At 29.9% G+C, this 23,636-nt stretch overlaps 1 protein-coding gene across 1 annotated transcript in view; it reads right to left on the bottom strand.

Moving 5' to 3' along the window:
* LOC111614541 (probable deoxyhypusine synthase) overlaps window positions 1–21,288 on the bottom strand; it is a 21,764-nt gene extending 476 nt beyond the window's left edge. Inside the window, exons 1-9 of the mRNA XM_023355916.1 lie at window positions 21,011–21,288; window positions 18,145–18,341; window positions 17,915–18,079; window positions 17,743–17,846; window positions 14,924–15,038; window positions 14,772–14,858; window positions 11,139–11,244; window positions 9,700–9,803; window positions 7,822–7,947 (exon numbers count right to left, since the gene is read on the bottom strand). Of these exons, the coding sequence (XP_023211684.1) occupies window positions 7,822–7,947; window positions 9,700–9,803; window positions 11,139–11,244; window positions 14,772–14,858; window positions 14,924–15,038; window positions 17,743–17,846; window positions 17,915–18,079; window positions 18,145–18,341; window positions 21,011–21,023 (1,017 nt within the window). The 5' untranslated portion in view covers window positions 21,024–21,288. The remainder of the gene's footprint in view (window positions 1–7,821; window positions 7,948–9,699; window positions 9,804–11,138; window positions 11,245–14,771; window positions 14,859–14,923; window positions 15,039–17,742; window positions 17,847–17,914; window positions 18,080–18,144; window positions 18,342–21,010) is intronic.
* Window positions 21,289–23,636: the final 2,348 nt, after the last annotated feature.

The raw sequence follows: 23,636 nt of genomic DNA, 5'->3' as shown, positions 1-23,636 counted from the left end.
AAAAATAGTATATAACATTTTTTCTAGTTTGCACTCATTTAGACTGATTTGTTTTTCCTTTTAGAATTTTAAACTTACAGACTGGTATATAATAAAATTATTTGTTTTAAAAAAACTTTATATTTCTAAAGCAATGCAAAAGTAACAGTATCTTTATTATCATCATCATCATTATTACAACATTAATTATTGAATTTCAATTTTGGTAAAGCTGAAATTCAATAATTTACATAATAGTTTCACAGTATGACATTTCAAAATTAAAGATAAACATAGGAATAAAGAAAGTGTTAGAAATCAAAAATTTTCTCATTCCTGCATATGTAAGGTCTTCCAAAAAGAATGCTATCATTTTAAATTATTGTAATTATATTAATTATTATCTGAGAATGTTGTAACATACATTAACTCTAAGCTCTGAAAATTTCTTTTTCTATATACCTGGAGACAAAATTGTTTTTATCTCTCAGGTTACAAGAGAAATTTGTACAGCAAAACCAGTCAAACAACTTTCCCTTTGCCAATTTTGTCTCAAACAGATTACGGCAATTTTGGCCAATCTTGTGCTCAAAGAGTGAAAACATTGGAAATCTGCTCAAGTCTCACATTTGCACATTACACTTTCTCAATGCATGCACCTCACATCACATAGTACATATCTGACCAATATTCAAATTCTTCCTATACTCACTACCATATATCCATTATCACTACTCCTACAGCAGTTATAATTCTACAGCTCCTACAGATTACTCATGTTGCACAATAACGAGTGATTCCAATTTCCTTCATAAAACACAAAATGTCTTCTCTGTTGCTGAATAGCCATTTTTGTTTATGGTGCTTCCTAGAGGTAATAGACAAGACATTTTAACACAAAGAGACAAAACTTGGAGAATTACTCTATCATGTTCATTGCATACTTCTCAACTTCTCAGTTAATAATTAACATAATTACAGTAATATCACATTCATTTTGGAAGATCCTGTATATAACACATATATATATATATATATATATGGTATATATAGTCAGGTAATAAAAAATATACCTAATATTTATATAGTAATTCTTGCTTTCAAAAGTATTTTACTCATAAAAGTAACATTATGAAATATAAAATATAATTATGTCTTATAATGTCTTATATGTTATTTATAATTATGTCTTATATGTCTAAAATATAATTATGTCTTTTGATCAAAGTTAAGGACATAATTACTATAATTATGTCCTTAACTTTGATCAAATTTTGTTCTTTAATTAAGTTGATTTCCCTTAAATAAATAATGTCGTGAGAAGATATGTTCTAGTGAACAACAATTCTCAACAAATACACATACACATCCAAGTCGAACATTGAATTTCAGTTTGTACTCAGGCAAACAATATCTTAATAATGGATGCTACCAAATTGATGTAGTTTGTTAAATGATTAACTTTTCATTGATATTAATGTAATTGTGGCTAACAAAACCACACTAATTTAATCAACGGGTATCACAGTTTGTGGAATGTTGAATAAATACTTGATAACTATTGACGTAACTATCAAATACAAAATCAATGACTGATAAAACTGATACAATCAACTTCCTACAACTAATGAGTAAGTATAACCAAAAATCAGAATTATATTATATACAATATAATCAAAAATAAAATATTTCTAACATCTTATCACTGTAACAACTTTATTGATTGAATTTATTAATTGAAATGTAATCAATAAAATTAAAAACTCTTTTACATGAACATTCCTACTAATATAGAAAAATATTATGAAATATTACGAAATGGGAACTTATAATTTATATATACCTAACTCTTGATTTACATAGGTTGGTTCCACAACCTTTGTGTAAAGCCAAGACTAATGGAAAATAGGAGGATGGGTTCCAAAGTTCCACATTTTCCATATTAATGCTAGTCCCAGTTTAAACAATTTCAATTTACACAAAACTTTCTTAGATTTAATCTACTACATAAATCAAGGGTTAAATGCAGTGTATAAAATTCAATGTTTCATAAAATCTAAAATAAATAAGCAAAATAATTGCTTTGCTCAGTTTTATTATGCCAATGTTATTATTAAAAGTAATATTTTGTTGACATCTGTTTACCTTCAGCTTAAACAATACTTCAATTAACAGAATTAGGATAGAATGTAGACATATGAATATAAACCTATTTTAATATATGGAATCCTAACAAACCTGTAAAACCTACTGAGGAATTTCTGCCTGTCCCTATATCATTCTCATTGAAATCTGGGTTACAAGTTTCTGATACTTTAATCTAAAGTATTTCACTAGTAGATGAAAAAAGTGAAATATGAATAATTGCTGGCACTTCAATCTTTTTGTCTTTTATAAAGCTTCTAGAATGAAGCGGCGATGGACTATCAAGATACTATCTTGTACAAACAGTCCTTCACTTGCTGTCTTAAGTTTATACATTGCCCTCTATAGTTTATTGAAATTGCCAAATTAAAATTCACGAGTGAAAAAATATTACTATATTATTCATATATAAAATATTGAAAATATTTTACAACTGTGATAAAGTATAGCATCTCAATCTTCTGTGTAAAAGTCCTTTACACAGTTCACTTTATAAAATATTGAAAATATTTTACAACTGTGATAAAGTATAGCATCTCAATCTTCTGTGTAAAAGTCCTTTACACATATTACTTTATACAATCTATAATAATAATAATAAAAGTCAAACATAATACGAATTTATCGGCCATTAAATAGATTTATCAGGAATCTGGGCTATATATAGATGGAATATTAATTTATATAATAGGCGTCATTGCTGGTACAAAGATACAGTGCTCACGCAAACTACGATTTCGAAAACCTTACGTCTTATATAGCCAGTATTTGTTTTCTACTTTGACATAATTCAAGTTTAGATTAAGTTCTTCAAAAAACATTTTTCGAAATTTTGATTCTCGAATAAACAACATTAATTTTAGAGGAAAAGGAACCACTATGCGTTCTTAAGTTTGTCCTCATCCCGGGTAAATTTGCTCCATTTCTACCGTACAGATGTCCCTCATCATTATTTGAATATGTATATACTAGCTGTTACCCGCAACTACGCATCTTTCTACAGAGAAAAAGTCGAACTAAAATCGTATAAAACGCGGTTTTCGAGATTCAGTTCTGAAAAATTTCACTTTTAAATTTTACCCTATTTTTGAGGGTCAAAAAATTCGCATAGTGTCATTTCAAGAGGACTATACTTGCCAAGGGTCGCCCAAACAGGCATGGTCCCTTTGAGTTTTTTGTTTCCATCAATATACTCTACAGCTCCGTTAAAGTCCCAATACCGTCATTTGGAGCTAGGATTGTACCTACGAATATATATTAATAAATGACATACTTACTTTTATTATTTTGAAACTTATGTTGTTAGCATTCTTCCTTATCTTTCTCCAAAAAGCAATATGGTGTTGAATCAAATTTCATTTCAAATTCTACTATATTTTACGTTTTTTTGTTTTAAAAAGGAAATTCACTATAAATTATCTCGTTGTAATAACGCTGAATAAATACGACGAACCTATTTTTTCTTTATAAACTTCAATATACCCAATAGAGCATAAACGGTCATATTTTCTTCTTCTTCTTCTGTGTTAATAAAACGGTCGTATCTTCACCTGCTTTGCATTATATCGTCATTCTGTTTCCACCTTTTTACTACGCAATAGTGTACTAATTAACATATTCTTACGCTCTAAGATGGCCAGTTTTGTTATTGACGTTATAATGGTTATTTACTTTCGTCAAAAAATTTTTTATTTATTTAATTATGGCAATTATTATTATGTAAAAGATAATTTTCATTAATAATAAAAAATAAATTTTTAATCGAATTTTTCTATCAAATACGTATGCAAATTTCTTACCGTTCGTAATCAGATTTAGAATTATATATTCAATCTTCATAATCGCTTTTATAACTCCTTCAGCCAATTTTCATTTATTTTTATGCTCAGATTTTTATTTATTCAATTTTTACTTTTAAGAATTTCTATGCTTTCTTTAAATTTTCTGTTATATGTTTCTGCTTCTTCACGTAAAATTTTTAAATTATTCTGATCTATATTACAATCGTATTGCTGTACTGTAGAATAATCGTGAAAAAAAGAGTTGAGTCTATGACATTTCAAATCTGCTACATATTCTTTTAGTCTTACTTATAGTTTTCGTTTGGTTTCTCCTANAGTAACGAAAAATAATAGTATACTTTTGCTAAGAGAAATATTTTATTAAAGCAACTGATAATTTATTTCTAATCAATAAACACTATTTATCATTGTAGTTTGTAAGCGTATTATTTATTTATTTGTATTTTCTCAAGATCAATAATAATAAATATTATTATTTATTTATTTGTATTTAGTTCTTTATGCAAGATGTCCTGTAAGTCTGGAACATCAAGTGTTATATTGATCTTTGTTTATTCTTTTATAGGTAAAGTGTGGCACTAAGTAAGGAGGAATTAACATATTATTCTGACAGTGAGAACTCAAATTCGGCATGAAGTTGCCATAGAGTTTAACAGGCTACATCTAGACTGCTTATGTATGGTTGGTGAGAAGTCTGGATGGAGCTTGTTTTATCAAAGAAAAATAAGCATAACCCCTGTGTAATAAAGAAAGAATAAAGAAAAGCCTTGAATATATATNTAAATTTCCAGCCCCATTGAATATTTTAAATATTTTATTAATTTTATTAAATATTTGAAATGTTCAGATCACATATAACTTATCAAATTTTGTAAAAATTTGAAAACGTAAGTTAATTCAGCACTACTCTGATTGCAGATGCTAAATTAACAAACTTTTACTTACATCATTTCAGTAATTTTACAAATTATGAAAATGAAAAAATTTGGCCCATCATTTAAAAAGTATACCTTCCTGTTCAAAATAATGATATTATGTATATTATAAAATCTAGAAATTAAATTAATTGTTAAAATGATTGATTATTCATTAGTTTCTGCAAAACACCAACACATTAAGCATATATAGCTGCACAATTACACTCATTACAAGCCAAATTGACCCTTAATGATGTTGACCAGTATAATAAGGAATGATAAATAATGCCATTGCCCATACCACATAATAAATTATGTATTAAACAGTTTAAACTGGTCTTTTTCCCAGTTGGACATACAGAGAGGCCGGGTTGCAGGTCTTTGCAAATTGTGGGTGGGCGATATATAGGTTGAGCTCTACTTCAGCCAGAGACTTACGCTTAAGAGACTTGATTCTTCCCTTGCTGAAAAGTTTAAACTGGTCTTCATATCACAATAAATATCCAGCAATAGTTTAATTTGCAAATGTTTTCAACCTGTTTATCATGTTAAAATATTTTGAATCACAATGGTAAAGAATATAGGTTTAAATCCAAAGTTTGAATCACAAAATTTGTGAAATGTAGAATGCTCTGATTGGAGCTCATAAATAAATTGATTATAATGTAACTGAACCATTAAATTAGGTTGAGATCAAACACAGGTATCCCTCGTATAACACAGTAGTTACGTTCCAAAGTGCTGTGTTTTGTGAATCCTTACTACACAAAACAAAGGACTCATGCAAAACATGAAGGTTATGTTTCAGAAGTTAGTAATGAAAAATAATAGTATACTTTTGCTAAGAGAAATATGTTTATTAAAGCAATTGATAATTTATTTCTAATCAATAATTAATTAACAATCACAATTAAAAGTGCCGTATTATGCAGTATTAATTTTAGTAAAGTGAGAGTGTTTTCTTTTTAAACTATCGTCATCATCACAGCTTTTTTGTTGATCTCAATTGGAAGTATCAGTAACATTTTCAAATTTTTTATTTTTTATCATAAAAAGTTTTTTATGGATGACAAAATAAAAATATATTATTAATTGAAAATTTGTTCTAGCAGGTCACATTTGTCCAGTCGAGTACCAAGTGACGACTTTTTCTAGAATTTGTGTTCAAATATTAATTTGTTAGAGTACCAAGATAACGCTGTATTTCATTCATCATTTTACAAATGATTGCTTACCTGCAGTTAAAAAAAGTTTAATAGCACTTACCTAAAAATGTTTAAATAAACTTTACTAAATATGAAAATTAATCTATAAAAAAAGAAAATGTGGTGACAGTCTTAAGGGCTAAAGTCTGAAAGCAACAACAATGACACCTGGTTGATAGGAAAGTTAGTGCAATGTTTTTTCTTGTCCTATAAGTTTTCATTAAAGTAACCTGACAAAAAGTACAAATAATTTGAAAATTTCAATATTCTAAAATCTGTGGGCAAATTTGAGACAAAAATGCATGCTTAAATGAATAAAAAAGATATCTAATAACGAAGTTTACATTTAAAAATTGTGAAATTTTGTATAAAGGATTTCAAAACTGGAAGTAATGGTGTACGAGAGATATCCCCAATTTTCAAAACTATGTTAGAGTGAAACCATGTTGTACGAGGGATACCTGTACTATATATAAAAAATTATAATAAAATAAACACAAGGCACTTGGAGCTGTGTAGGCCATTCAGCTCATTCCAGCACTAGTTTAATCAAAACAAATGTTTTCAACCCTGTTCAGAGGTCTGCATCAGGTTAAAAACATATTAAAATACAAATTAAAAAAAAAGACTCAGTTCTAATGGCAACTTAGCCCCTGGGGTATACACTATTCCAGTATTGGATGATAGTTTTGATTGAAAGTTAACATACATAGTTATCACTAAAAGATCATTAACCAAAAGGCTCAGGGAACATAAATGCAATATTCATACAAATATCCTTCAATCCTTTAATTGTATCCTTTAATTAGAACAGAACTTTGCTTCTGTCATATGAGATTTCCTCTTTAGACACATCACTAGTTCTAAAGCATTCCATAACCAAATATTAAATTGGCACATTTGTTATGTTATTCATCCTCCACAAAGGCTGGGCTTACCTACAAGGATAAGATGTACCTAAGGATAGCTCACTCTCTAGCAGTCTATGTGAGCCAGTTTTATGCTTCTTGGAAAACAGGATTCTGCCATTTTAAATCCTGCAGATTCATCTTTATATAAAGTATACTGTTCTCTTAATAATATGGCACCAGAAAATTGACTTCATAAAATTTACTGAAGATATTAACAGCCTTACCCTCAAAGAAATCAAGAGAGCAACAAATTGGCTCATTTTTTAAACATCCTTTTTATTCTCAGAGATGAACACCTTACTATCACTGTATTTAAAAAATCAGGTTACAAGTCAATCTTCATCTCTTGGGACTTGCATGACCCCAAGGGACATCCAACTGGCCTGTAACATGCATAAAATACCTCTAAACAAATTGCTAAATGGTCTAATTTAAAGCCATTAAATGAATATCTTGAGATGCAAATGTTATTCAAAAAAACCAAATCTAAAATATGCTGAATTAAATGTCAGAAACCAATTGTTTCAAATGAAAAAATACCACTCTGGAGGATATACATAGAAGTAGGATGGAAAGGAGGAAAACCCTATGTTTGTTAAGTCAAAACCTCAACACACAATTATCCATGTTTTAGAAAAATTATGCAATGATGACAGGAAAAAATAGTCTTTTTATTATGTGGAACATAAACAGATAATAACATGAAGATTTGGAATTTTAACAAGTAAAATTAAAATATTTTATAATAGAAATTTATATATACCTGTCTTAATTGTTTGATTTAAATATTCAATGAAATCACATTTCCAGAAAAATTAATATATAAAGGAAAAAACAAAGGCAATTTTAAAATATTTCTTACCTTTACAGGAGTTGCATTCTTCTTAATTTTTCCCCATGAAATAGCTTCATCTGGTCTTGCTCCAGAATCACTTCCATCAAATTCATTAGCAGTATTTATGTAAACTGAAAAATCTGCTCCATTTCTCTAAAAAATGATTTTTATGAATGTTTTAAAAATATACATTGGAAAACATTTTATTTTTAAAAGATATTTTCTATTTTATGCAACTAAATGTATGATTATATTCTCAATTTCAATTTTAATAAAGATTAGATAAATTGGATTCATGTTCATAAATTATAGGAATATTTAACTTTATCAAATTTTTACTGAATATAGGAATACCAAATGCTGAATATTTAAATATTTTATATCTAAATGCTTTTGGTACATTGCTGGCTCACTTTCAGAAATAAAGTTTATTTTAAAAAACAACAGTAAATGTTAAGCATTCTAAAAATAACAGAGATGTCCATAAGTCTTGGTACCATTTCAAAATTTCCAATAAGAAAATACAGCAACTTTAAGAAAACCAATAATTTAAGTAAAGGAGAAATGTTTTTGGATCAATTTCTGCTCAGGATATCATTTGAAACTAATGCAGGATACAGGCAATGTTCATTTCAAATGACACAGTGAGCTGGAATTGTCCAAATAAAGGTTCAAAAATGCTTCTCCTTTAGTTAAACTATTGGTTTCCTCAAAGATATAGTTTCTTTTTTTCATTATTTGAAACCATGTTATGTTCTTTTTATACTTTTAAAAATACAATAAAGTATTAAGTGAAGACAATTGAGTATTCAGCATCCTCTTAGTCAATTCTTTACTCTGGTCAATACACCAGTTAAAACATGTTTTGACTGTTTTATCAACTAGAGTAAAGAACTGAATAAAAGATGTTGAATAGTTTAATGTGTTCATTAGTATTCTTTACAGACATGCATTTAAGTGCATGATTTACAACAAGCCAAGCAGCATGTGTGCATAAGCATCCATGTGAAAGTAAATCTGGTATTTAGTCAGTCTTGTAGGCAGGTCATTATGCAGGTACAAGCTCAAAAGCATCTATGTGAAGGTAAATCTAATGTACAGTTGTTCACATAGACAAGTCTTGTCAGTTTAACCATTCTTGCATTCACATGTACACATCTAACTGCAGAAAGCAACCATGGTGAATTCTTGTTGCTGAACAAAAGAATTTGTAACAGATTTATAAATTTGTACAAAGAAGATTCTTGCTTATACTATGTCAAAAGTAAAGAATATGCAATAAAAATATAAAAAATGAGGTTGGCAAATGGCTAAAGCGTGACCTACATTCTTTCATTCAATAGTGCTTTGCTCTATTTATTTGGGTATTAACTACTATACATATTCCAGCAGTAATAATAGCATGGACACAATTCATTATTTGCACTTGTAACATGGTTGACTCGATTAGAATGTGATTACACTTGAAAATGTGCCACTCAAAATTTCTGAAATGTTCAGCACTCCATACACCATGCTGTCAGATGAGAATGCATGCTGTCTTGCCTTTAGATGTCCATTCCTGTGTCTTGCCATTCTGAACACAAGAAAAAAATGTGGATAAGAATGTGTTGTATTGTTTCGCTACACATTCTTGTGCGTCACAGTCTTACTGTCCCTATGCACTTGCAGGGATGGCTCACTCAGTTGTGCATTTAAGAATGTACTGTACATATGAAGACTTCTATTGTGTTTTTAAAATGTATATATCTTATTCTAGAACTATTCCAAATAATTGAAAAATTTTAAAAAGACAAAAATAGTTTCATATTATATTTTTCTCAGTTGGAGTTTTGGATATTTCTAAAGTAAAAACTTAATACTAAAAAGAACATTTTTTTAAATTCTTGTTTTAATGTAACATACCATTAAATTGCTATTACATATATGATGTTTCACTACTCCTCCACCAATAATTATCATTCCTGTATTTACAGCTTTAACAGAGATTGTATTAATTCTTCTGATATCTATTTTAAAATAAAATTAAAGATAAAATCATACTACAATTAATTTATATTGAAAATGGGTCTGTAAATATAAATACATATATTGCATAAAATATAAATTTAAATAAAAGATATTACAGACAGAAAAATGCAATGGGTCCATGGACCTAATATGTAGTTTCCATGAAAGATATATTGAAAAAAATAAAATTCAAGAGCAACTTAGTTATTTTATTTAAATTATTTTATCCTCATTCAATTGTTTACAGCTAAGATCAGTCTATAATACCTAAAATATGAAATGTAATTGCAACATCATATACTTCTTATAAGCTTTCAATACCTCTGGAGAATATCATATATTGCAGTGTCATACTGTAAAGTTAGTGCATAAAAATTTGGCATCTTTTATTGCACCATCTTAATTGATCACTTTGACACACATGCTAATGGTTCATTGATGAATGCTGCTAACTGCTGCCAAACATGTTATGACTCATCACCTGCTGCCTCAGGTCATACATAGTATAGTAGGTATATAACTTTAAATTGCAATATCTCTGAAAACTACTCACTGTTTTGAAAAACCAAAAGAAAAATGGTTCTTAATTCTTCTTTCAATGATATCTAGATCATCATCTTTCTACAAACATTTGCTGCAGAGTTACAGAGCATTACACACTACCTACCAAGTGTGCCATTAAACATTGTTTATATCAAAAAAAAAATTAGAATAAAAAACATTTAATAAATAATACCCAATAAAATTAATCAGATCTAACAAAACTAGTTGTTAAGTAAATGTTAAAGTAAACATTCTTCCCAGTACAATAAAATAACAACATAGTAATTTGACTGACAGAAGAGAGTTTTCCTTTACGGGACAATAAAACAATTAGTGATTTATTGTCATTAGTAGTAAAAATAGTTAGTCAGTGTGGGCTGCAGTGACAGTCTTTCCTGACCCTGAAGATAATACCTTCTTCTCAAATTTCACACATAGAAGATGTTAATAGTGTAAGTTGAGATAATTTAGTGTTTTTTAAATTTTATATGTTTATTTTTGCATTTTTGGATCAAATTACAATAAAATAACCTCACTTAAACTGACATGCTGGCATTTCCTTGGGATAAACCAGCATGCCAGCTTTTACCATACAGAAATATCTGATTTCGTGGTCTCCCTGGATGGATTGACATGCTGGACAATCCGCAAAAATACGTTACTTGAAACTATTACTTAATTTACTTTTGTTTTATAAAGTTTTAGTGGATAAAATTTATTTAAATTATGTTAAATAATGACAGCATACTGATATTTAATTTTAAAATACAAAAATAAAAAGTTTTAAATACCTTGTGCAATATCAACAATTAAACCAGGATTTTTGTAGCTATGAAAGTAAATCATATCACCTATTGAACCATCTGTCAAAGCTGGGCAGAATATAGGAATATTATTCTGAAATATATATGAAGAATTTGCTACATTAAGTATGCAAATTTTTAGTTTTGTATTGATGTTTTGATATTGTAAAATAAATAAAAATGGTTAATGTTACAAAATATTAAACCATATTCATAAAAATTTATTAAGTTAACCTTGAATTTAATTTTATATTATGCAAAGTTAATATAGAATAACTACTACAAGAAAATATTATCTGAATGCAAAAATGCAAATATAGGAACTTTAATAATTAATACAAATTTTGCAATAATTTATATCATTTTTTAAAATTTCTTTTTATCCTGTGAACATTAAGATGGTCTTTTTTTAATACTCATTGTGGATCTGGCCAGGCTCACAACAGGAGTGAGGGATGAGCTCAACATATCCTGAATGAAAGATTCTTGGGAAATTACTTATCTGGATTTGATTCCAGGTCTGTGGATTGGTGAGATGACACCTTAATTATCTTGACCATAAGGTCATCAATTTTTTATTTACAGTGGGTGATGGGTTAACAAACAAATCGGATAATGAACACTTTCGCAAAAGATTTTTATGATCGGACAATGAACACATGTTCAAATAACGAACACTTCACTGAACAAACACAAGAAAAAGCGACGTAAAATAACAAATACCAATTGGTCTTCCTTTGTCTTCAGGCAACAATTTGAAACTTTTCAGAGCATGGGAGATGTCAACATTGACGATCTACCCAGTATATACTGATCGGATAGTATTCTACTGAACTTTGAAACTCTCCCTTGTAATTCCAGCCTTTTATATTTCTGACAGAAACAATTCTTTTACGTTTTCTTCTGAAAATGTGGATTTATGCCGATATCTGCTATTAAAGATCTTTTGAAGAAGTGGGAGGATGTCAGAACAATGGTCTTAAAATGACATCCAAATCAGTTTGAAGTTAATAGGTCTAGGGATCTCTACAGCTACAATGCTATTAATTACTTCTGAAAAATCATGAAGAAGACAGAAAAGCAATCGACATTGGCCAGATTCTTTAACCCTCACAAACAGAAAAAACATGACTAATAAAAATGCAAGACCGTGTATATATATATTTTTATTATTACGTATGAATAAACGTAGTAAGAAAGTATATATTTTTGGGGTCTCCAGAACGAATTAATCAAATTTCCATAGAAACCTATGGTAAATCGATAATCGGTTAACGAACAATTCGGATAGCGAACAAAGTCTTGGAACAGATTATGTTCATTAACCGATCACCCACTGTATATCATTATTTTATAAGTATTTTTTGTAATACTTATTTATTTTCAACCTAAAACTAAATTTTGCTTAATAAACATACAAAAATAATTTTAAAAAATTAACAAAATTAATATGAGATTAGTATTTGAGGAGGCCCACCAGTGGCTGAGTGGTTCTGTCCTGAACATTGAGAATTTAGTCACGGGTTTATGCCTTGCCAGGACAGGCTAGTCACGTAGAGTTTTCCAGGTTTTCTCTACTTCTGTAATGCCTGAATAGGGGCCAGTTACCCTTAAAAGACCTCCCGGAATGCATTTCTTCCCACATAAAAAAATCGCATATCCAGAGAAGGCAACGAGGAACCACTCTGGTACTAACTTTCCCCAGGACATCACTTGGCGTGCAAACTAATCCGTACTAACCTGCGCCAGGTGTTCACCGACACTGGGATGACCTGATATGGCACATGAAGAGAAAGTATTTGAGGCATTTATATACATGTAATGTATATCAAATTAAGAATCAAAAGATTTGCTTATATTCATAAAAACCAAATTTTATTATGGAATTAAACATTTTTGGAGTTGCTCTGTTTCATCTTCAATCCAAATACAAAAAGATATGAATTTAATAAAGTATACAGTACTGTATATTTTAAAAAATAGACATTGATACTAGTAAAATGATCATACAAGTTAGTGAGCAGCTGGAATTATGGAATACTTCATCCAAACTTTATAAAGACAGAAACAAGAAAAAGGAAGCCTGATTTCAATCAAGGGTTGTACCCAATATTGCTTACATCTTTTTTTGTTTTTAAATACTTCTGTATGTAATTAAAAAAACAGCACATCACAATCTATATTTACATATACACATATGAAATAAAACTGACAACTAACATGCATTGTGAAATATAGTACTCATCTGACAACTGACTTCACAGCCCTAAAATTTCACATCCATGAATTGTAAAAACAATGCCAATCTGTTTTGATGCTTGTCTGACATTAGCCTTAAGTTTTACCTTACTTTTGTTCTAAAAAGCATATTTTGATAAAAGTTTACATAATTTGTACCTCAGTGATAAATAAATAAAATATAGGTTAATGTTACCCTAGGTATCGAAGATGGCGGCACTTCTGGTAACCTTGACGGCATGCGCATTTAGAAATGAAATGTAGATAGCGCTTATCATACTGATGGTTTCGTATGCAAATTTTCTTCAAAAATTTCCGCTTGGAAAACATGAGGAATTATGCAAACTTTGAGTTCGGTTACAGTGTAGACGGATGGTGCATGTTGTTATCTTTTTGAATGGCGTTCATGTTTTTTTTTTTAAAGTTAATGAGTAGGAAAATTTGGCCAATTGTTTTTACTGTTTATCAGTCAGTTAAAACTTGCTTTTCACAATGTATTCTATTCCTGTTTAAGTTTTCCACTAAGTGATGTTTGACTGTTCGTGCTCCCGACGGACCACCTGGAGGTTAGTGATTCATCCTTTACTGTTCATAACCTAGGTGATGTTTTATTTGTATGCCGAGGAGATGCTGCATGCTCACAGCTGAAGTAGCGCTGAGGCTGCAGTCAGTTCTGCATAGGTTTAAACTTGCACTCCAGGCAAATCCTGTTCAAATCACTGATGTATCCAATCTTGTAATTCACTAAGTCCAGTTATCAATGGTTTTCAGGTAGTATGTGGTGACTTTATTATTTTTCGTCTCTGGTCCAAAAGTAGGAAATGAAACAAAAAGCACGGGAAAAAGTAAGTAGCAAATTTACGCTTTAAAAATGTTTTTTAGTTAAAAAAAAAAAGTTTAAATATAGGCACATTTTGGTTATTGTCAACGGTTGCCATCTTGTTTGCATGCGTGCATGCACAAACAAGACGGCGACTGGAAGCACCAACCGAATTGGCGACCGCCGCCATCTTCGATACCTGGGTAACATTAACAAAAATATATAAATGCCTACTCAAATAATTAGTACTTTTATTAAAAAGCAATATTTTCAACCAAACAACTGACTAACAAAAAGCACTTAACAATTCATTCTATTAAGTGTTGTAAGATGTTTGACCTAAAATGCTAATGCTTACAATAAAAAGATTTGTTACCTAAATTAAGCATTTATTATATTTATTTATTTATGCATATTTTCAGTTAAATTCTAACAGTTTTAATGTATAACTCATCCACAATAATAAATCATTTACAACTGATGCAAAGATTAAAATTTTAACTTAATACTGATTTTTGCTAACACATTTATTATTTAATTTTTAAAAATAAATTAGAATTTACCTTTGCTGCCCAATAGCATACTGATTCTGGATTATTTATCCTTTCACCAAATCGAGTAATCATTGAGGAAGGTGACCAGATTTTTCCCTAAAATGTTAAATTTGTCACATAATAAAATAAAATACTTTCTAATAAAATTCCACTTAATTTACCATATTTTTCTGTTCTTCAAGCATTTCGTCAAGTACAGGAATAATCCAATTTTCAAATTCACAATAATTATCATTAGGAACTAAAAGATTTCCTATTCTGTTTATTCCTTGATCTCTGAAAATTAATATTTATTTTTTTATTTCAAAACAAAACTATTTCAAGTCATAGAATTTATTAAGAAATTTATCACAGCAACAAATATGATCATCATCACGTAAAAGAGAACAATATTTTTTCATGTTTGCATTTAAACAACAGAACTGTGAATTAAAATGATTTGTATAATTAGAAACATTCAAATATGGAGAGCAAGTCTAAATTACATTACTAATTCATGCTTGCTAAAGAATAGAATTTGTAAAATAGAGTACACTGCATTAATGGTATTGGTAAACAGATACAGTTTACCAGATGTTATATGAAACAATTTGTTAAAGAAGCTTTTAAAATGTAAATCTAATTAAAACTGTTTTTCTTTAAAAGACAGGAAACTCAAGTCTTTCAATTGTATGTCCAACATTAGAAATCAATAAGAGAAGTAAAGTAATTTTCTAACAACAAAGTGTTAATTATCATAAATAAAACTCACCAACCTTATTGTGCTTTGCACTTAGTTGCAAAGCACCTAAGGACCTTCCTCACATAGAAATCCCTAAAAATTCAAATCTTTCCAGTGTTAGCATTTTATTTTGGAATGTGTATAAGACTTTGATGTATTCAAATTTCGAATGTTTTCTTTTTTAAAAGTTTCTCTTTCATTATCCAATCAGGTGTGCCTACTTGTTTGCTATCGGGTCATATATAGCTTACCATGCATTTGAGATTTGTTTTTAGTCTTTAAAATTGATAGATAGGACCTGGTAGTCTGCTGTAAATATCTACAATGCTTGTAAATTTTTAATTTTAAGATATTAAGTTGACTAAAAAATTATACACCCAGACAGAATTGTCAGATTACTGCAAAATTTGGCATATAGCTATGACTCAGAGAACTATGTAAACTATTATGGTTGTGGTCCAATTACATACTAGGTAATGCTACTAGAGTCCTTAAAAGTGCTACTTCAATAGCCTATAACAAGATTCACAGAGACTTACTGTTTACAGAATTTTCAGTGTACATGTTGTTTGATAGTTTTTCTTCACCAGACATACTTCTATGACACAGTCAATAACATTATGCTGAGTATGAGAAAGCAACATAATCAGACTGAAAACAACAAGTTAATTATGTAACTGAACTGCTTGCCAGCTGGGCTACTCTGACCTCTGACTCCAGATATTCGAACATATAAATGGATAAATAAGGTCAGCACTACTCAACCTTTTTAAGTCTAAGGATCAGTAAGTTCCTGAAAAAATTCTATGGACCATTAAGTTATGTAAGCCTAATTTGTTTTAAACCTGTGGGTATTACCAACATTTGGGATATATTGTACCATTTATAACATAATAAATATAAAAGTTTGTTTTAAATACATAAAGAAAAATAATTAATTAAATTGGACGTAAACTATTAAAAGTAAATCATTAAACAAAGTTTTAATCTTTATTAATTTAAGTCTGCCTGTGAACTGCCTGTCCCATCTTCGCAACCACGGGTTAAGAAATACTGCATTAAAATATCTGTATATAATGGGCCATGCTCTGGACATCCCAAAATTATTCTTACATATGATTAAATTCAATAAGATATGAAAACAGGCTTAAAAGTGACACCATATAAATCTTTTACATAATATTTGTAATTTTAAATCTGAAATGGCCATGGCCATCTATTTTATCTGAGTTTTCAGTTGTCTAAGATAGCATTGGTCCATGTTACTTCAGATAATTCAGATTCTATAATTACTGTACTTTCTAGTGTATAAGATGACCCCCGACTTTTACAGTTAAAATATAGAGTTTGGGATATACTCACCATATATGATGACCCCTGACTTTTGAGAAGATTTTCAAGGGTTAAAAAGTCATCTTATACGCCAGAAAATACGGTATACACATACAAACACAAATATTAATTTTTGAAAACAAAAACATTTTTCTATTTACAGTCTTTCCAGAATAAATGTTACCATTTTAAATTACTGTAATTATGTTAATTATTATCTGAGAAGTATGTGATGTACACCAATCAATAGAAATACTGTCTGAGTTTCATCTCCCATCTGCATTCAAATGTGTTGTCTACTGCCTCTAGGAAGCACCATAAACAAAAATGGTTAACTAAGAAACAGAGAAGGTGTTTTGTGTTCTGCAGTTCACAAAGTCAGAATCACTCATCATTGTGCAACATGAATAACATGCAGAAGCTATAGAATTGTGCTGCTGTGGGAGGAGTGAGAACTATACTATAGTAAACATTGGAAGAATTTGAGTATTGGTTGGATGTTGCTGTATAACACAAAGTGCACACATTGAGAAACTGTAATGAGCAAATGTGACTTTACTGTCACATTTGCTCATTACATTTGCTCATTGTAATATACATTAAAACATTGGAAAACTTTGACAGTTTTCCAATGTTTTAATGTATATTACAATGTTCTCAGATAATAATTAACATAATTACAATAATTTAAAATGGTAGCATTCTTTTTGAAAGACTCTGTATTTAGCACACTTTTCATTGATGTTATATAAATAAAAAGTATGATATATACACCTAACTCTTTTTTATATAGTCTTTTCTTACATGATTTTTTCAGGAACATATCTTTCAGATTAAAAAAAATTGGGTGTATTATGTTGTTTTTATTTCAACTGAACCAAGCAATGAATTATTGCATATAATAATATCACATGTTTTAATATTTACCTAAGTGTAGCTCCTTTTAGAAAGAAATCACCTATAAATGTTGGTGCCATACATTTAATGAGATCTTCTTCAACTCCACCAGCAGTTGTAACCAAGCAATCAATCTAAAAGTTACATTGTATTAAATTTATTAAAAGTAATACAAAATTTCACAAATTTTCAAATTATATACCATTTTATGTTGAACTAAGAAACGTATTGTATCACGAACACCAGCAGAAGACATATTTGATGTATAACCTAAAAATATTGTACAATTTGACTTTCTTCTGATGAATGGATCCTCATCTAGCATTTCTTGTTTATCTTCTGGAAGTGGTTGATGTCGCGTTTTAAGCTAAAGAAGAAAAACTCTTTAAATTCCCTTGTTCCTTATAAAAAGTAAAATAGAAATAAATTTACCATTTTGTTTATTTCTTCTACAGCTAAGCCAAAATTAGTTGCTTGAAAACCAGATGTTCTGTATGATTGCAAGATGGCATGGTAATCAATACCTTGATTGAAATCATAACCTTTTACTTTTAAAGTATTTTCAGGAATAGGTGTACTTTTAACAAAAGTAGCATCAACGGCAATTGATGGGCAATCTTTTAAACTATCTACAAAAATAAAAATATTATTACACAGATTAGAATTTATCTGAATCAAATTTACAATAACATTAATTTTTTAATTACTGAATAATAATTGAAAAAATTTTAATTTATTTTGATAATTTGTAACATTCAATGAGTTTTACTAGCAATATTTATAACTGATTTTAGAAATATCCATTTTTTTTGGCAAATGAATCAGTCATAACAAGAATAACAATGACAACAATCTTGTTTAACTCATTTAACTCAAGCTAAGGAGATTATGGTACTATAGGAAGAGTCACTAAATAAGAATGCTTAAATAGGATGGGAGAAAGCATTTATTATTATGCCAATATTTAAATAATGCCTCTTAGAATAGCAGAAGAGCATTCTGGAGACCATCTTTAAAGGTAAAGGAGATGTATAGAATTGCAGAAATTACAGAGGTATAAAGTTATTGTCCCATACTATGAAGATTTGGGAGAAAATTGTAGAAAGGATTAGGTAGATATCTGAGATTGGAGAGTTTGGCATTTTGCCAGGAAGAAGCACTATCTTTGCTCTAAAACAGCTGATGGAAAGGCACAGGGAAATGCAGAAAGATTTGCACATGGTGTTCATAGATCTAGAAAAGGCATATAATAGGGTACCAAGAGATATGGAGATGTTTGAGGAAAAAGAATGTTCCAGAAAAATATGTTAGGCTTGTCAAGGAAATGTACGAGGGAACAGAGACCCAAGTTAAGAGCAGTGTGGGCACTACAGAAGGGTTCTTCATTAATGTTGGTTTACATCAGGGATCGGCTCTTAGCCTTTATTTGTTTGATGTGATAATGGACGTAATAGTGTGTGATGTGAAGTGTGAGGCTCCGTGGAGTATGCTGTTTGCAGATAATATTGTGCCGTGTGAACTTTCCCAAACCAAGAATGAGAAGAAACTGGAAGAGTGGAAGAACGTTTTGGAAGACAGAGGCATAAAGATTAGCAGAACTAAAACAGCTTATATGACTCTGAATGCTAGAGATGAGTGTAATATTAAAATCCAAAATGAACAGCTCCCTTTGGTTCCGAGTTTTAAATATCTTGGGACATTTGTCGAGATGGGAAGAGGATTGAACCTGGAGGTGCATCATAGAATTCAATGTTGATGGATGAACTGGAGGAAGCTGAGCAGTGTGTTATACAACAAGAAAGTTAGCTGCAATCTGAAAGGAAAATTGTATAAATCAGTTGTTAGACCTGCAATGTTTTATGGAGTGGAGACATGGGCAATAACAAGAGCCCAAGAAAGAAAGATGGAGGTGGTAGAGATGAGAATGTTGAGATGAAGGTAGGAGTGTCAAGAAAAGATAGAATAAGGAATAATTTTATTAGAGGTTCTGTTAAGGTGGGCCCCTTGAGCAAAAAAATACAAGAATGCAGGTTGAGGTGGTATTGTCACATAAAGCAAAGAAGTGATAATTATGTTGGAAAGAACATCAGAAAACTGGTAATAAAAGGAAAGAGGAAAAAAGGAAGACCAAAGATTCGTTGGAAAGATAAGATGGAAGAAGACTTGAACCAGAGGGGGCTTGAGAGAAGAAGCCCTTGATAGGGAGAAACGAAAGAAACGTATTAGAGAAGGAAACGCCGACCCCATATAAACATGGGAAAAGGTGAGGATAAAGAAAGAACAGCAGAGGAGCTAACTGTAGTGATCAGTGAGCACTCAATAATTAATAAAATATGGATACGTTGTTCTTCAGAATGTTTCATCGTTGGATCTATGGATGTGAACATGCACACAAATAATAACGTCTGTTACAGTATTTCTGTTTGAGAAGCTGTTTAGTGTTTGTACTAAACAAACACAAAACAGTTTAATGTTCTTATATTTTGCTTTTGACCTGTTTATTATTATATCATATTCTGTCAAATTAGTATTTTAATGTTTTAATTAATTTAATTTTCTATATGCCATGTTAGATGATCTTTTGTCACTGGACACAATGCATTTTAGACACATTATAAAACTGCTCAGTTTCATTTTGACAAACTTTGAAATAAAACACTTGAGAATAAAGTTTAAAGGCTTCGAAAATGTTTACATAATGATAATTAAAATTGTTACAGTTTACTTTTTGCCAATGTCAGTTAATTTCTACAAAATAATTAATTATATGTATGGAAAAATCCATCCGTATTAGATACAGTTTTCCACTGGACTATTAGCACTTTAAAAGTAACATATTACAAAAAGATATATATAATTTCACTTTCTTTTTAAAGACTTAATAAATAATTAACTAAAATTAAGAAAACATAATAAGTTATGAGAATTACAAGCTGTATTTACTATTTATAAATATAGAAATAAATAAAAAACCATTTTAAGACAATCTAATAATCTGTTAACAGAATCTTCATTTGCAATTAAGATTGCTGTTAATATGCATGAAACCTATTACACAATTAACATCAACAAAATAAGACGAATTACATTAAACACATTATTACTGTATTATTATCGGAAATAATTTCTCGTTAAATTAGTGACGAAAATGCGATACATTAATTAATTTCACTTTCACTTTCACCTTCACGAGTTAAACGGATTAAAATTAACATACAAATGATATAATTTACGAGGATCAAGATTATTTATAATTTCGTAAGCCACATTAATTAACTTCTATATCATATATAATTACCATTAACTTCCATTATCGATCTCGAAACGAAATGCACGTAAACGAAACCCCGCGAAACGATACGATGCGAAACACGTGTGTTTGGTATAGCCTCGTCAACCGACTTCCAATAAACCTCGTGCCCAAATAGCTTAAGACCAGCGGACCAGCCACTGATTGTTCGGTAGTAGTTACGATTGGCCCCGAGGGCAAAGACACAGCCAAGTAGCTGGTCCCTCAGAATAAACGATTCCGTTCATTACATGCAGAAAATTAAAACCGCGGAACCGAGTTCGAATCTAGCAGAGGACGTTCTATCCCATCATGCAACACGGAGGATGGCCATCATGAGCGAGATCGAGGAACAGGAAAGGAAGATCGTTAATGAGTTCTGTCATCTGTTAGAGAAGTCCAAACAGCTATTTAACGGTCTCAGGTTAGTTGGTAAACCTTACAAACGTAATTCCGGCGTATTAAACAGTGTAATTTCCCTTCTGTATGCGATAAATGTCATGTTATACTAAGCCTAGTCGTCTGGCCATTTTGACGTTGTTAATGGTAATTAACCGCGTTTAATGTTAATTAGTTAAGCGTTTGGAAGGTAAAAGAGCCGTAATTGGTCTAAAATCGATGACGTTTTTCGGATAAATAAGGGAAATTTTCGAGCACGGTGCATCTATTATTACAGTGTTAGCGATTGGTTTATGTAAACATACCATAAAATTTTGCACTAAATTGATATTAAACGCGCGTGTTTGATGGGTTTCTGCGTATTTTATGGTTGGAAATGATGAAAAATGCCCGAAATCTATAAAATAAGACGTTATTATTGCTTCAATTATTGGAGATTTGGGTAGATGTTGCTTTTAGGTCATTTGTTTACCTATTTGTATACATGTACTGATACCTAAAAGTAACTTTAATCAAAATTTCTAATGAAAATAAGAGAAATGTTTAATTAGACTGAAGCAAAAGGTCTTAGTCTTGATTTAATGTTTATGGATGGATTTTAGGCCTGCCGATGGGTAAGTGGATGAGACGACCGAATGCTAGTAGTCAGTCGGCTGTGGTTTGTGCTTCACCCTGAGTGTGGTGTTTTCTGGTTTTTCTTCGCATTTGTGATACCTAAATAGGGGCTGGTTTTCCATAGAAAGTCCTCCCGGGAGACGTCGCCCACATGTTGCATTGGCTTATGCTGATGATTCTGTGTTCTGTGAAAAAAACAAATTATATAAAGTTTATATTGCAAATTTATTACTCTATTTGTAGACAATTCCTTGTTTAATATTCCATACAATAGTTTATTGCTTCATTGGGCTCACCAGTGGCCAAGTGGTTCCGTTCCCCAAACACTAGGAGTTTGGTTGTGGGTTTGCGCCTCGCCAGGATGGGCTGGCCATATGGAGTTTTCCGGGTTTTCTCCACACATCTGTAACACCTGAATAAGGCCCAGTTACCCTTAAAAAGACCTCCTGGAAGGCATTCTCCCTAGGCAGATCACCCAAGTGATGCGTTGCCGTAACTTAACTAAACAAACAAACATTATTGCTTTGTGAGAATAGTGAATGTGGAATTGTTTATTGATTTTTGAATATACTGATGTTAATGCTTCACATAGTAAAAAATGTATGAATGGTGTTTCGTAGCAGTAGAAAGATTGAGAACCATTTCTTACACAAACAAATGAATAGATTTAAGCTTATTTAGATGTAATTTCACATGCTAAAGCAATTGGTATTAAAAACATTTACATAGGCTCAACTGTTTGGAAGTTATGAATGATCTTGTATCTGTGTATATTTGTTCCATATATGACCAACTTTATTAAAAAATGGATTCACATTTGTCGACATTTACAAAATAATATGTTTCGTTTATAAGAAAAATGAACAAATCAAATTTTCTATTAAGTTCTCTGCATTTTTTTTATAACAAAATATATTTAATTTTTAATTGTAAATTATGTTTTTTTAATGATTTTAAATAATAATTTAAAATGAATTGTTATTCAAATATAAAAGTAATATTAACTACAAAGTGATTATACAATTCAAAAAGCATAGTTCGAAATGTTTTCGTTTTCTTAATATATAATTAATTTCATTACTTGTATGTTTTAAAGTAGTTTTTGTGATAAATATAGTGGGATTTTCTGTAACAAAATGTATATATAAATTTCATGAGTTTTTATTTGTAAATATTTCATGGTATGCACATATAGTAATTAATAATACGTAAGGCCCAAATAATGCTTTAAGTTTAATAATTATGTAATGAACAGGAGGGTAAAAATTATCAATTTATTTTGTGTGTGCTTGCACTTAGTTCCTTATATATACACAATTCTTATGTTGACTACTTGTTTAACAGTTAAAAATTTTTATAGAGATTTACATATGAAAGAAATATCAACAAGTTTTAAGGAGAATATAGTTAAAATATTGCAATTAATTTTAAAAAATAATAATAATTCATTTATTACTGAATTTACTAAAAAGTTTTTATATTAATTAAAATGTATTAACTATATTAAAAAAATTCAACTTTAAAAATTATTTTGATATAAGATTTTATTCTGTAAATACTAGTGCAGTTCTAATAATATTGTTTGCATTGGATATCTATTTCAAATCCTTAACTATATCAA

The sequence above is a fragment of the Centruroides sculpturatus genome, unplaced genomic scaffold (assembly GCF_000671375.1).
Source record: "Centruroides sculpturatus isolate CEXI.00-Female unplaced genomic scaffold, Cexi_2.0 scaffold2219, whole genome shotgun sequence".
NCBI lineage: Eukaryota > Metazoa > Arthropoda > Arachnida > Scorpiones > Buthidae > Centruroides > Centruroides sculpturatus.
The sequence above is the reverse complement of the archived record's forward strand: the minus strand, read 5'-3'. Positions and strand labels throughout refer to the sequence as shown.